At 36.3% G+C, this 13310-nt stretch overlaps 1 protein-coding gene across 6 annotated transcripts in view; it reads right to left on the bottom strand.

Moving 5' to 3' along the window:
• The window catches only part of CTNNA2 (catenin alpha 2), a 469784-nt gene that overhangs the window by 365832 nt on the left and 90642 nt on the right, over positions 1-13310 (bottom strand). For all 6 annotated transcript variants that reach the window (XM_072037885.1, XM_027455797.3, XM_072037884.1 and 3 more), the window contains exon 3: positions 5255-5450. In XM_072037885.1, coding sequence (XP_071893986.1) covers positions 5255-5450 — 196 coding nt within the window. The remainder of the gene's footprint in view (positions 1-5254; positions 5451-13310) is intronic.

Below are 13310 nucleotides of genomic sequence, written 5' to 3' on the forward strand. Positions count from 1 at the left end.
AAGCTTCCTGTTGCACAAATGGGAGCCATCAGAGAGACGGGCAAAGAACAAGTTATAGAGTACCTCATCATAGACACTATTGGCAAAATACAGAATATGCTTATTATACACACAGGTTCTTTCAAAAGCATAGACCAAAATTCATTCTCCCATAAAGAAGGACTGACCACAAGTCCAACTTCATCTTTCAGAAATTATTATTAATTTGACTAAAATAAATTACTGCTCTTCAATTATTTCTTTCTACACACACACAAATGTACACACAGACTTTTTCTATCTCTAGAAATAGTGGTCACTAACTTCTGTAAGCAGAAAAAAAAAGTTATGTATTTCACTGAAGAGGATTACAAATAAACTTAGGGAGAACAGAGTTTTAAGTGAAAAGGCAAGGTAACCTTTCATTATTATTTTTTAAATAATAGCCCCTAATCCAGGTAGGAAGCAATAGCTCAGGTTACTTAGACAAATTCTAAGTGATAAAATATTAGTATCAGCGCTTCCTTCATATTTGCCAGATTCAAACCAAATATCCAACAGTTCTTCCATTCAGCTCAGACTTTGGGAATAATGATCAGTCAGAAAGACTCAGAAAAATGCCAAAAAAGCCCTCAAGCTTAGATATTAGAGTAACAGATAGTTTTAAATACAAGCGCACATCAACCCTTCATTCTGAATGCTGTACCTAGGATTCAGAGCTGAAAACAAATGCAGAAATGAGACGGTATTTCCTCATTTATTTTTTCTATAAAAATTATTTCCTCCTTTTCCATGTCAGATGGTGGTTATATTGTGATACCCAACGGCTTCTACAGAAACGCCTTTAGGATGTAATTCTACTCCCATGATTTTATTATTTATTTATATTTATAAATTTGGAAAAATGCTGAAGAACGCACAAAGAGAGAGCAAGCCCACATCCATTCGCTGAATTCTCATTGACTGAGTGAACCAAAGTTCAATTCATTCAACCAAGGTTTGTAATATTTTAAATTTAACCGCTACAACCAAGATGTTCCAGGAAAGTTTTTAGGTACTAATGGGAACATCTATTAAAAAAATAAATAAAAATCAGGACAGCAGAAAAAGTAGGTTGTGTAAGTGAAGGCTCTTGGAAAGTCTGCTGCAGCTGATTCTCCTGAGCAAGTACATCCAAGCCATCAGTTTAAATTGCTATGAGAAATGTTCATACCCTGGACTTGAATGTAAATTAAAAAACTAACTAACTAAATAAATAAATAAAGGAATGACTTCAGTGTGAGAACGGAATGCAACTTGGGGAAGAAGGGGCAGAAGGGATTTAAAAAAGCATAATCTCTCTATGTCATACTGTTGTCTTTGAAATCAAAAGAGGCATATGAGCTAAAATAGCATTATTATATATTGTTATAAAAAAGATGGCATTGTGTATGTGAACCTAAGAAGGGCATCAAAAACATACTTTTTAGCATGTTCCATCACCAAGAAAAATGTTGCTAAGAATATTAGTCATTTTGTGTCAGTTGTTGATATATACTTTCAAGTTACTGACGCTCATAACAACACATGGATCGTATTCTCTTTATGCAACATGCATAAATCTCAATGAGCAGAAAATTAATTCTACCTCAAGTTTATGTTATCTTCAAACATGAAAAATGTCAGCTGCTATCTCCTGTTCCTTGATTGAAGTATAAATTTCAGATTATGGTGCAAAGTTGCATCTACGCTCCTTGAAAAGCCGAATTTTAAACACACAACAACCTGCTGCTGAGACCTAATCACGTTTCTAATTAAGTTTTCAGTTATTTGCCAGAAAAAATCTAGGAAAATTATACTAAAAGCATTCATTTTCCAAGGACAGATGTTTCCTAAGTCATTTAATAGATACAATAAATATACATTATCTATTTCCTTGTCTTGTTTCCCTTGGCACCCTAAACTGCTTCTTAATACATTTATTTGACCTGAGCCCAACGGATCAACAATTCTTTCATGTGAATCAGAGCCTGAATGTCTCCTCCACAGGGAACATACTTCCTCTGTAATGATCAGTAAAGGATCAATTGCAATGATCAATAAAGGCGTAACACCTCACCAGGGAAACATGCCCACCTTGTCCTCTCCCCAGACCGCATTTCTTGTTTTTTTACGAGTTCCTCTTTGATCCTCTGCATTTCTCAAGCTTTACAGTTTCAGGGCCTAGGGTTATTAGAATCAAAAAAAATATATATAAAAAAAATCTAACTCCTCCCAAAATTTCAGTAAGCAGAAGATTGTCTGCTTTCCCTCACCTCTAATGAGCAAAGACACAAATGACAAACATCAGTGCTTCGTTTGCTCCCCATCTCAGTGATATTTTACACAGCTCTGACAACATGTGAATAAACAGCCATGCCACAAATTATTCAGTTGTACAGCAACTGGATAATTTCACTTGCATGGCTTTGAACTGAAGCTTATTTTCACTATTTTGGCTTTCTTAAGACCTACGGGACCAAACTGGACATATATTAGAATTATTATGGGATATACACACACATACACCTACACACTTATGAGTTTTATACATAAAATATTTTTCATAAAGCTGTGTGAAATGCAATAAGAAAAACATTAAAAATATGTTGATTGTATTTTATTTTTTTTTACAACTTAGCTTTGTAAATCAAAACTGTTGATCGTCAGAATTTTCTACAGCTATCCAAATATAATTTATCCTTTCAGATTCCAAGAGTCTTAAGCTATATATTCTTTCTTAAAGCTATATATTCTTAAAGCTATATATTATTTTCATCCACATTCCTTCCGAAGTATTTCACAAATGATAGAGTACACTTGTTACTCTACACCTATCAATCGAAAGCAAGCCTGTCCAGGATGAATTACAACTGTATATAGTAGCACAAAACAGTATAAAGCAATTTAAGACAGGAAATGAGGAACACCAGAGCCAGCTGTAACTGCAGAAGACATTTTTAGGTTGATGGTGTAATTATCCAAGCTGGAATTTTGCCAGAAAATCAACAAGCAATAGTCTGGCAAAACACAGCCCCGGTTTATTAATCCAGCTCTGTATGCCACTGAGCTAAACATATCGTTCCACGTTGCACCAAGGCTGGTCTAGTTTATGTGGCTCATGTGCTAATATTGACGTTTCGCATCTCCTGCTCTCTTAATTATGGACTCGTGTTGTACAAACCCAAAAAAGCTGCTCCACTTTTCTGACATACATTTTTCTAGGCTGTTGACAAAAGACGTCTGTATCATTCTGCACAATACTGCTTAAGCTCTCTATTCGTCTCTCTACTGCCTGCACTTTAAAATAAATAAATATATAAATAAATACCAAAACAAAACAGGGGGGTGGATTTTAAAAAAATAAAAGGCTCGTTAGCAATTAAAGAGTCAGAAATTCATTTTCAAGAAGAAAACCAAAACTCTCCACAGCATTCTTCTTAAATGCCTCTAGCTTTACAAAGCATTAATGTGCAAAGAAATCATTGTTAACTACTATAATGATCTAATGACAAAGAAAGCTAAATAAGGAGCTGAGACACAGTGCTAATGAATGTGGTGCATACGCCTGGATCAGAGAGCATGACTGATGGATCAGGGCTGATGACTCTGAGACAGTAGAAAGCTCCTCGAGAGAAGCTAGCAAAATTGAGCCAGCATCACAGCCCCAAAGGAAGACAGCTACAAATTCAGAAGGAGCACTGAAGATGCTCATCTAGAATGTGACATAGCACAAACTAAATAATGTAAGCAATAGGAAACTGAAGTAGCTGACGAATGAAACTTCATGACAGAACCACCAAGCATCAGCATCAAAATTCTAAAAGAAAACAAAAAGAAACGAACAAAAACAGAAAACTGTCATAATGTTCTACATATGAGAGTACAGCAAATACTGGACTTATTATGATGTACTGGCGATTGAATAAAAAATAAATAAATAAACACATAGAAACAGGAAAACTGTGAAATCAACTATATGTATAGTGGAAGACAGCCTCAGGATAGAACAGACTGGAACATTCACAGGTCAACATTTATGTATACAGGATTGTAACCCTGCCCACTCATATGATCACTTGAGTCCAATTTTTAAGAACTGAAAAAAACATCAAATGAATGCTGGGGGCCTCACTGAAAATCAGTAAGTAATTTATACTTAAGTACTTGAGACTCTTTTTCTAAATCTCAGTTGGAAATCTGCCAGTCTTGTTCTAAAGCCTAGGAATGATGGTATGGGCAGATGGTATCTTTAGATTATAGGATTTACAATGGAAAATACCAAAAGGTACTTAAGTCTGTTGCAACAAAGATAATTACCATAAATGTCAATAAAAGGGTAAGTTTTTCTTATGGGCATGTACTGAAGATATATTTTTCCCCTACTACACATGTAAATCTGAAAGCGTCTGACATATGTTTAACCTTTTGAAGAAAAACTGTCAGATGATACCCACAGAACCATGGGTATCCATGATATTTGTGAAGTTTCAGAGCCTTATTCAAATCAGTTTTCTTATAATACCAATTTATATTTCAAAAATTACATTTTGCAAAGCCAGCATTAGTTCTGCCAGTAAAGAAAATATTATCCAATGGCTGACTCCAATGCCCAACCAAGCAATTTTCTGTAAGGCTGCTTATCTTAAAACTTGCAATTTTACCTACACAGGTTAAAAACCTGTTAACAATTGTGCTATTATCACCAATACTCACCAAAATGTTTTTAATATTAGTATTATCTGCACATTTTCAGAGCATGACAACCTTTGCATGTATTTCAATACATGCTTGAAACCACAATTAGATTGTTCAGAAAAGTATGTACCATAGTACTAATCCTACATTTGCATTCACAGACTTTAAACTACTGCTCAAAGTTTAGCTAAGTGACAAATTATATCATTTTGTTACACAGTAGAATAAAAAACAAGTCCAAAATGAAACAATAAGCTTTAGCATCGGGCAGCATGGTTGGTAAATAATATTTGAGTTTATTACTTGGTGGTAGAACAAGGAAAAGGAAAAAACTACGTACTGCTTTACAAAGTTAAAACAGTCTTATTACTCATTGCTAGTGACAATGGTAGAGGTATATTAATATCTGTATGTTATATATATATTATACATATAGTGTCGTTTAAGAGTGGTTTGTCTTATGCTACACTATCAGAGAAGCTGATACACTTGTTTTGGAAGAAATCTTGAAGAGACTCAACCATGTCAGTTACACCCTTGAGTAGTTTGTTCCACATACCTTGTTTGCGTACATCCTCTACAGCAGCAACCAGTTCCTCCTTCAGATCCTGGCTCTCTTTAGCGATTTGATCTCCTTTTTCTAAAAAGTTCTGAGTAGCCTGCTCTACCGAGGCAGCCAACACATGAGCCTTCTTAGAGCGCCCTTTCTTCTTGCCAGACGGTCCCTTATTGCTTGTGTTAACAAGCGTTGTTACCTTTGGGAAAGAGAAAAGAAGTTTCTATAAGTCTGAACAATTCTTCTGCTCTTAAGAGCAAAATAGATAGTCATCTAATTCAATGTCCTCAGTATTTTCTGTTGAAATGATGCAATGGTCACATGTATTGGATATATAAAATCTAAAGTTCAAAGCCTGAAGCATGGCAACATGCACCCCAAAAAAAGGTTTTTACTTTTATCTTGTATTTAGTCTGGTCTAAGCAAATCAGCAGGCAAGCAGTGGAGAGAAAGAAGAGAAACTTTTGTCACTGGTCTTCATTTTAAAAAGTGAATAAGCCATTAAAATGAAAACCCAACACACATACAGGTCAGTAACTATTTGAAAAGCAATCTCCTCTAGAGATAAGCACTACCACTTATGTTCAAGCAGTGACAAAACCATTGTGGCTGTTTTCTAGACATTAAGGAATGAGTAGCTCCTGCTGAAAAGATTATGCAGGTTAAAACTATTCTGTGTAATAGTGCTTCAGTATATTTAGAACACATTAGTGTAGGACAACAGTGGACGGTAAAATGATCATACTTTCTCCCCAGTGTTTAAAAAGAAAGTAAATCTGCTTTCATATTTTTAGAATTTCCTACAAGAATTCCTTATTCAGCTGTCAGATCAGAAACCCGAACCACATAGCTTAACAATACAGCACAGCATATACAATACAGCACATACATCACAGCTTTTTGGTGGATGGACCACAAAAATTTAACATTGCTCCAGCTCTAGCAGGATGTTTTTCTGTAAAGCCCAAATATCAGATATCATCAGGTGTTAAATACATGAAAAAAAGCAATGGATCCGTAACAATCGGTGATCCAATTCACCCTAGCCAGAATATAACCCAGGGCAGTCTATATAAGTGGCATATCTGTGTGCTAACCTAAAAATCTACTGTAAGAAAAATAATAATAATAAAAAAAGTCCTTGCAATAGACAGACAATACAAAGCAAGAAAGATCCTAAAAGGAAGTAAAAAAAACCTCACTGCCATCCCGTTCCTATTACAAGAAGCACGACAATGTGTTACAGTTGTGACCAAAGAGCCTTTCATCACACTCTTTGTGCCTTTTCAACCACATCTGAAAACAGGGAGACTAAGGAAGCTTAATAAAAATAAAATAGAAAAGGCTGTCAAGTCTTGAAAACACCATACACAGAGAGGTACAGGGAAAAAATGCCTGGATACAGCAGGATAATATTCTACCGTTATCTGTTTTATTCCACTACTTATATTTAGAAATAAATTCTTTTTTTAATTATTTTTCCCATGAAATTATTATTCAATAAAAGTTTCTGAATATCCTTTCACAGTTGATCATTACCTATTTAATAATTTTAGAACTTTATGAAGACACTAGGATAATTCTGTAATATAACTCAGATTTATCCAAAAGAATGGATTTATCCAGTACATCACGGGGAGTACTAAGACAACCTTTCAGATGCAACAGGCAACAAAACTATTGAGCACCTACTGAAATTCACAGAAGTGATCTGAAAAGGAAGAGAACAACATTGGAACTTGATGTTAATTGTTTGAACTTAATGAACAAACTAAAGGTATATTGCCAGAACAGTGAGGTGATAAAGGGAAGAAAAAGATCTCAAGTAAAGATAAATTGGTCAATAAATGAAGTCAAATCAGAGTATTTTGTAGATCTCTCTCAGGTAGATACTATATCAATAGCTTTAGAAAAAGAATCAAATTCTTCAAATAGCATCAACACAAATAGTTTGTAACTGGCAGACTAACTGCTGAAGTCCTGTGAAGACACGGGGATTAGCCAGATTACAGACCTCTTTTGGTACCCTAGAAACGTAGTTTTCCATTAAAAATAATAAAAACCAATGTGACAGGATTGTGCTATCTGCAAGTCTGATCCTTCTATGAATGATTCAACTACCAAGTTTCTTCTCATCTAACCTTACCTACAAAGGAGTTACACATCTCTTGTAAGAGCATCTAGAAGTACTGAACTGCTGCAGTCAACGAACAGGAATGGGGACTATAACTGTCATAGAATACAACAAGTGTGTTCCTAGAAATAGATACTGTCTCATAAAACAGGAGGGAAACACAGAAAACCAGGGTGAGAACAATCAAATAGGTATAAGATTTCTCAGTTAAGTGAAATAAATCCTGAATAAATATTTTACCACCATGATCTCCAAAACATTTTGATGGTACACATAGAATATGTATTTTAGATATATGTACATGTATGCTTTAATAAAATGGTTCAACATGCTGGATTTACTAGCCCAGCAATGTTGTCAGTAGAAGCAACAAGCCATTTACACACAGCCCTCAGAGCATAACAACTCTCAACAGGCAATTTCAAATAAAATGTACTTACATAGCAAAGTAAATATCCTGATTTAATTCACACAAACTGTGTCATGCAACAAGAGAGGCTTTCCTCCTAGAACTGTTAAGTATGGGAGAAGTCCTGCAAAAATCCATCTTGTGAATAGATAAGCACGTAATGCGCAAAGCAGAATGAAAAATAGTAATTGGTTGAACATACATCAGTTTTAATTATGTGTGTTTTGCTTAATGGGAGCTGGCTGGGAATCAGTTACTGCTCCTTTTTCTTTCCAAGAAAGCAGAAGGACAAACGCTGAATTCAGTTTTTTGCACATAATCAGATGAGCTGCAGGTGCTGGTATCCCAGACGAGGGAGATTGGTTTGCTGAATTCCCAAAACGCCAACAGTTAGAAGCCTCGTACCTTATTCAGGATGCTCAAAGGATGGTTGCAAGGGCACATTATAGGTTCAATTAAATCAGAAAATTAGAAATAAATGTTGATACGTTTTGCCTTTTATATTGGGAGCTTTTTCTCTCTGTACCTGTCATAAACCTAAGGAGTTTTCGAAGTAACATTTAATAGTGTTCTTTTTGAACAGGAATGGCCAAAAATATAACTCATATCCCTTTAAAAAGAAAGATAAAGAAACACTTATTTGGGAAGAGGAAAAAAAGCTGAGTGGTCTTTTTCAGAGAAAGTGTGCTCACAGCAAATACTTGTGTCAGATTTAAATAGTTTTCTTGGATATCTAATTACAGACACCCACAGAAATGCAATCAAAACACCGTAAAACAATATGAAAAGTTTATCAGAATTTCCTCAAATACATGCAAAAAGTATTTCATCACATTTTCATCAATACTGATTTGTTTGTCCTGTGCCAGTTGTTATGCAAAAACACAGAAAAATCCCTAAAAGGCACACACGTGTCTGTCGGTGCTTCTGAAAGGTGAAGAACCTCCTTCCATAGCACAGCCTGTGCAAATCAGGTTCACACACACAGGCTCTGGAGAGGAGGAGGAAGCAGCAGCAGTGTAAATCCCTTAATGCACCAGGCTACTGTGAGTCCAGATAAGCCCAGCACAAAGGAGATCACCAAGTGCCCCAGAAGATGGAGTTTTCTCTTACCATGTCATGTAAAGGACACGTAAAACACAGCATAACCAAAGTAAATCTGCTTTTTCAAAAGGAAATGCTGGTGCATTGCCCTTGATCCCAATTCTTTCCTTAAAGTTTTGCTGTTTTCTGTTTTTGTTTTGTTTATTATTGTTGTTGTTGTTGTTGGATTGTTTTTTTGTTGTTGTTGTTTTTGTTGTTTATTTATTTATTTATTATTATTTTTTTTCCAGCATTTAAAAAATATTTAAAAATCTCTGGCATGTCAAAAGCACAGACTCAAATATAACCACAAAATCATACACGACACTGGCTAGCAAGAGAGCAAAGTTCACAAATGGTGCTACATACATATAGCTTGCCAATACACCTTCGATGATTTGTAAATTTAAGCAAAGACTTCGAAACATGTAAGACAAACAGCAACATCATCTCCCCACTACCTAAATAGCAGCATTCAGAGGCCAGCATTTTTTTATTTTTTATTTTGCTTACAAAGAGGTGACCTGGTATAACAGGTAAGAACACTCACAGAAAAAACAAAGGACAAATCTTGAGCCTAACTGGACTCTCAGATCAGTTTTATATGCATTTAATTTCTACTTAATACAATAATAAAAAGAAAGTGACTTATAACCAAGTTGGTTGCTATTATGGATGATTTTTTCCTACTACATTGCTATTTTTAGGTTAGTTCTGCAAACTGAGATTAGTACAAGAATTGGACTACAGCAGGGACCCCTTCTATCTGGCAATTTTCATGGTCTTAAATGAAATCCTGGCAACCTGCTTTTTTGTTTCTATGTATTTGAAACAAAATTAAAAGGAAATGGAGAAAGAGCAGTTCCTGCTCTCACTGACAGAGCCCTCCTCAACAATAAGATTACTGGTGACCTGACAGTTTTATTTTTCTCTCTGATTCCAGGTTAAGAGGACAAGAGCAGGAACAGAGAGATTTTTCACATTGTTATTAGAAAGAAAACAGTAAATCAATAAATAAATAAATAAGAAATGACAACTTGAATGTTTGGAGCTTTAAGATACATGTAAAGTATTTTTTCTTGACAACAAATTAATTAGGATTAAAAAAAAAAAAAAAAAGACTCCAAAAGCAGAGAAAAGACTGATGCCAGCTAATGAAAAAACATTTCTTAATAGTAAGTACAAAGAAAAAGAACATTATAATCATCAGCATGTACCAGTGCAACATCTGAACATCGCTTGCTGTAACATGTCCTGTGGACAGGGGAGACGGAGAGGCTGCATCGATTCCAGCCCCAGCACAGTCACTCAGGTATCCAACCTTGTGCACATCAACTCTCCCAACTCCGGTTTAATTTCACTTCTCTATTCCAAACACTTCAATCTGCTTGGAAAATTACTCAATAGCACATTCACTTAAATGACCTTAATAGATTAAACTAATTACTTTGCTGAATCAAGGTCCCAAACTAATTTGATCAAAAAAAATACTTCATTTCAGAGACAGTCTCATTTACTGCACCAGAAGAAAACACCAGAGGTTAGTTTCCGTAAGAATAGAAAACGCACACTACATCCTGATTTATTTTAACATACACACCTTTCAGCTACTTGTAACAAAAGCATAAAATTGAAATCTCTGCCACAAGTAATAATTTATACATGTAAATACATGTCCTGCAGAAAAGCCTCCAAGTTCTGAATTCATCAATCACAGCAGGTGTAGGAGTGAACATGTACAGAATGATGCAGCCTAACATGGACTGTTCCTAATACAAAGCCTCAAAAAGTAATCAGCATATCAAAACTAGATAATGAAACTTATGAGCATAGCAAAACACCTAAAATCTGTGAGTGCCAGAAATCCCATTCCCATACAAATTTGAGCATATGAGAAAGGTTCAGGATGATGAAATGACATATATAGAGAAGAAAGCATTGACAAGCAGACACAGAGTGCATATACTCTTTCCAAAATATAAATATTTTCCAAAGGACATGATGAAATTTCCTAGTCTTGGGCCATGATGAGCCAGAAATCTCTACTATAATTGCTACTGCCATGCTTAGAAAGCTGAGCACCTCATTCGATTAACATTTACGGTCATCTTCCTTTTGCATTGATTCAGAGAAAACTGGTGCGGACTTACAGGACTGCTAGAGAGCTCCTCTGCATTTATTCCTAGATGACTTACGCTCTCTATTAGGGATGAAGACCTGGTGCCAGCAGTGAAGTTGGCTTGCATCAAGTCACAGATGACAGCAGCTTGGGGACCAATTGATGCACTTCGTGGCAAGGCTGCCACTCACAGGAACCACACAGAAGTCGATGAAGACAAAAGCCCGGTCATGCAGCAGTACCGGAGGAACCCCTGGCCATAAGACTGATTCAGGGACTGATGGGCTGGGGGGCAAATCTGCTTCGAGGGACCTGATGGACCTTCATAGGCAGCAAGCTGCCATCAGCCTGCCGTGGCAGAAAAGGCAGCCAACAATACCTGTGCTCTTACACCTTAAGATAAACTCTTAATACTTTATGCTATACTCTTATTAAGTAGACTAAGATACTCTTACACTATACTGTTTTTGCCTACACCTCAGGTGGAACATAGCCAGACTGAGAGAAGTGATCATCGCCCTCCACCCAGCACTCCTTGAACAGCATCTGGAACAACCACTTAGGGCCCCTCCAGTACAGGAAGACAGGAAGATGTTGAAACAAGAGCTTCTGGCTGGATATAAGGAAAAAAAATGTACAATGATTTGTACAAATATTTTATTTTCCTTTATAAAACAGATTTTATTCAAGATCCCAGAGGAGATTCTATATTCTTTAATAGAATAACCTGATAAAAGAGCTAAAGCGGGGTAAAGTTCTGGAACCTCCTTACGTAAGGAAATCTCCCACCTCCCATAAAAGTATTGCAGTTAATAATACTAAATAGTTAGTATTACTAACTGCAATGCTGGGGCTCTCTTCTCTCCAAAGAAAGCTGGATCATCATGGAGCAACAGCAAAGCAAGGAGAGGAAATGTTCTTCAGCATGTGCTGAGGACATCTGCTCCGGAAAGAGGAATTCTGGATTCCGGCCTTTGCACGGCCAGGTTGGGTTCTGTACAACACACAGCTCTTACAGAAAGAAAATTGCTCATAAAATCAGAATCTGGCAATTTTGCCCACCTGGGATACCTGGTGTCAGCTTATTTGAAATGACATGAAATTAACAGTCGGAACTGCTAAGAAAGCAGTCTCTGCCAAAATTAGCAGTTCCACTCAGAGAAGTCAGACACACTGGGAGAGGAAAATTTCTTCCATCAGTGAAAGAAAAACCCATGACACTTTAGCTGCCTTACCCTTCGAACAAAGCCATACATCAGCCTATAACTGAAGTTGTAGAATAAAAAAGAAAGAAAAGAAATAAACTGCTCTTATTAACGCCGTGCTTGAGTTTTTGAGAAGTGTCTACCCAGAAGATTTTAACTGTATTCATGGGGAGAAGAAAAAAAAAAGAAAGAAAGAAATTAGACAAGAACATAGCTCACTTTTCTGCCAGGGCTTTCAAGCTTTAAATTTACTTTAAATAACTTACCCCACCTATGCATGCACAAAGGAAGGAATGTCTGTATCAGTTGAAGTTACTAATTAATGCAGATCTCACAAAAATTTAGTACAATTATCAAATATATCACTTGATAATTACCATAAGCTCATTTGGCAATCCTATAATGATCCTGGCTTTGTGATCACACTAGGGAACCTTGCTCTCCTGTTTTATTAAAGAAGCTTCACGCAGTTCTAGCACAGATCTCTGTTGGAACAACAGAACTTCACTAATTAATAGCTCAGTCCCACCCTGAATTAAGTCTTCCTTACACAGCTCCAGCAGCACAAAAGAAAGGTGAAGACGTCGTTGATAAAAGGAGAAAATTGTATTAGCACGGATTTCCCTGCTGCAGAGGTCACGGGCAGGCAGGGATGCCAGCAGTGAAAGGGGCCAGAGCTGGCTCAGACATTCATCAAATTAATCCCAGTCAGCAGCTCCAGCTCATAGAAAGAAGAGCATTCCTGACGGCGTGAATTAAACTGTCCTCCCTGCAGATTTCTGAAATGCATGGGCCGAAAGTTTAAGAATTGCAATACTTTCCCCCCCACATACCTCTTTCCCCTATATCTGCTTGAATTGGATTGGTTTAGTTACTGAAGCTTTTCTATAACCACATCACACAATGTACTAATCTGGACACTTTGGAGGAAAATACTGATAGGCATTTTTTCACTGTAATACTACTCCTTGGGGATCATCACTGATTGCCCACCAAGTACTCAGGCCTTGTCATTTTATAATACTGAAATTATTAATATGTATATAATTATATATAGTGTAAGTAGTTATATATAATTAGATAAATATATTAATATTGACAGGGGGCTG

This window comes from Anas platyrhynchos, chromosome 4 (assembly GCF_047663525.1).
Source record: "Anas platyrhynchos isolate ZD024472 breed Pekin duck chromosome 4, IASCAAS_PekinDuck_T2T, whole genome shotgun sequence".
NCBI lineage: Eukaryota > Metazoa > Chordata > Aves > Anseriformes > Anatidae > Anas > Anas platyrhynchos.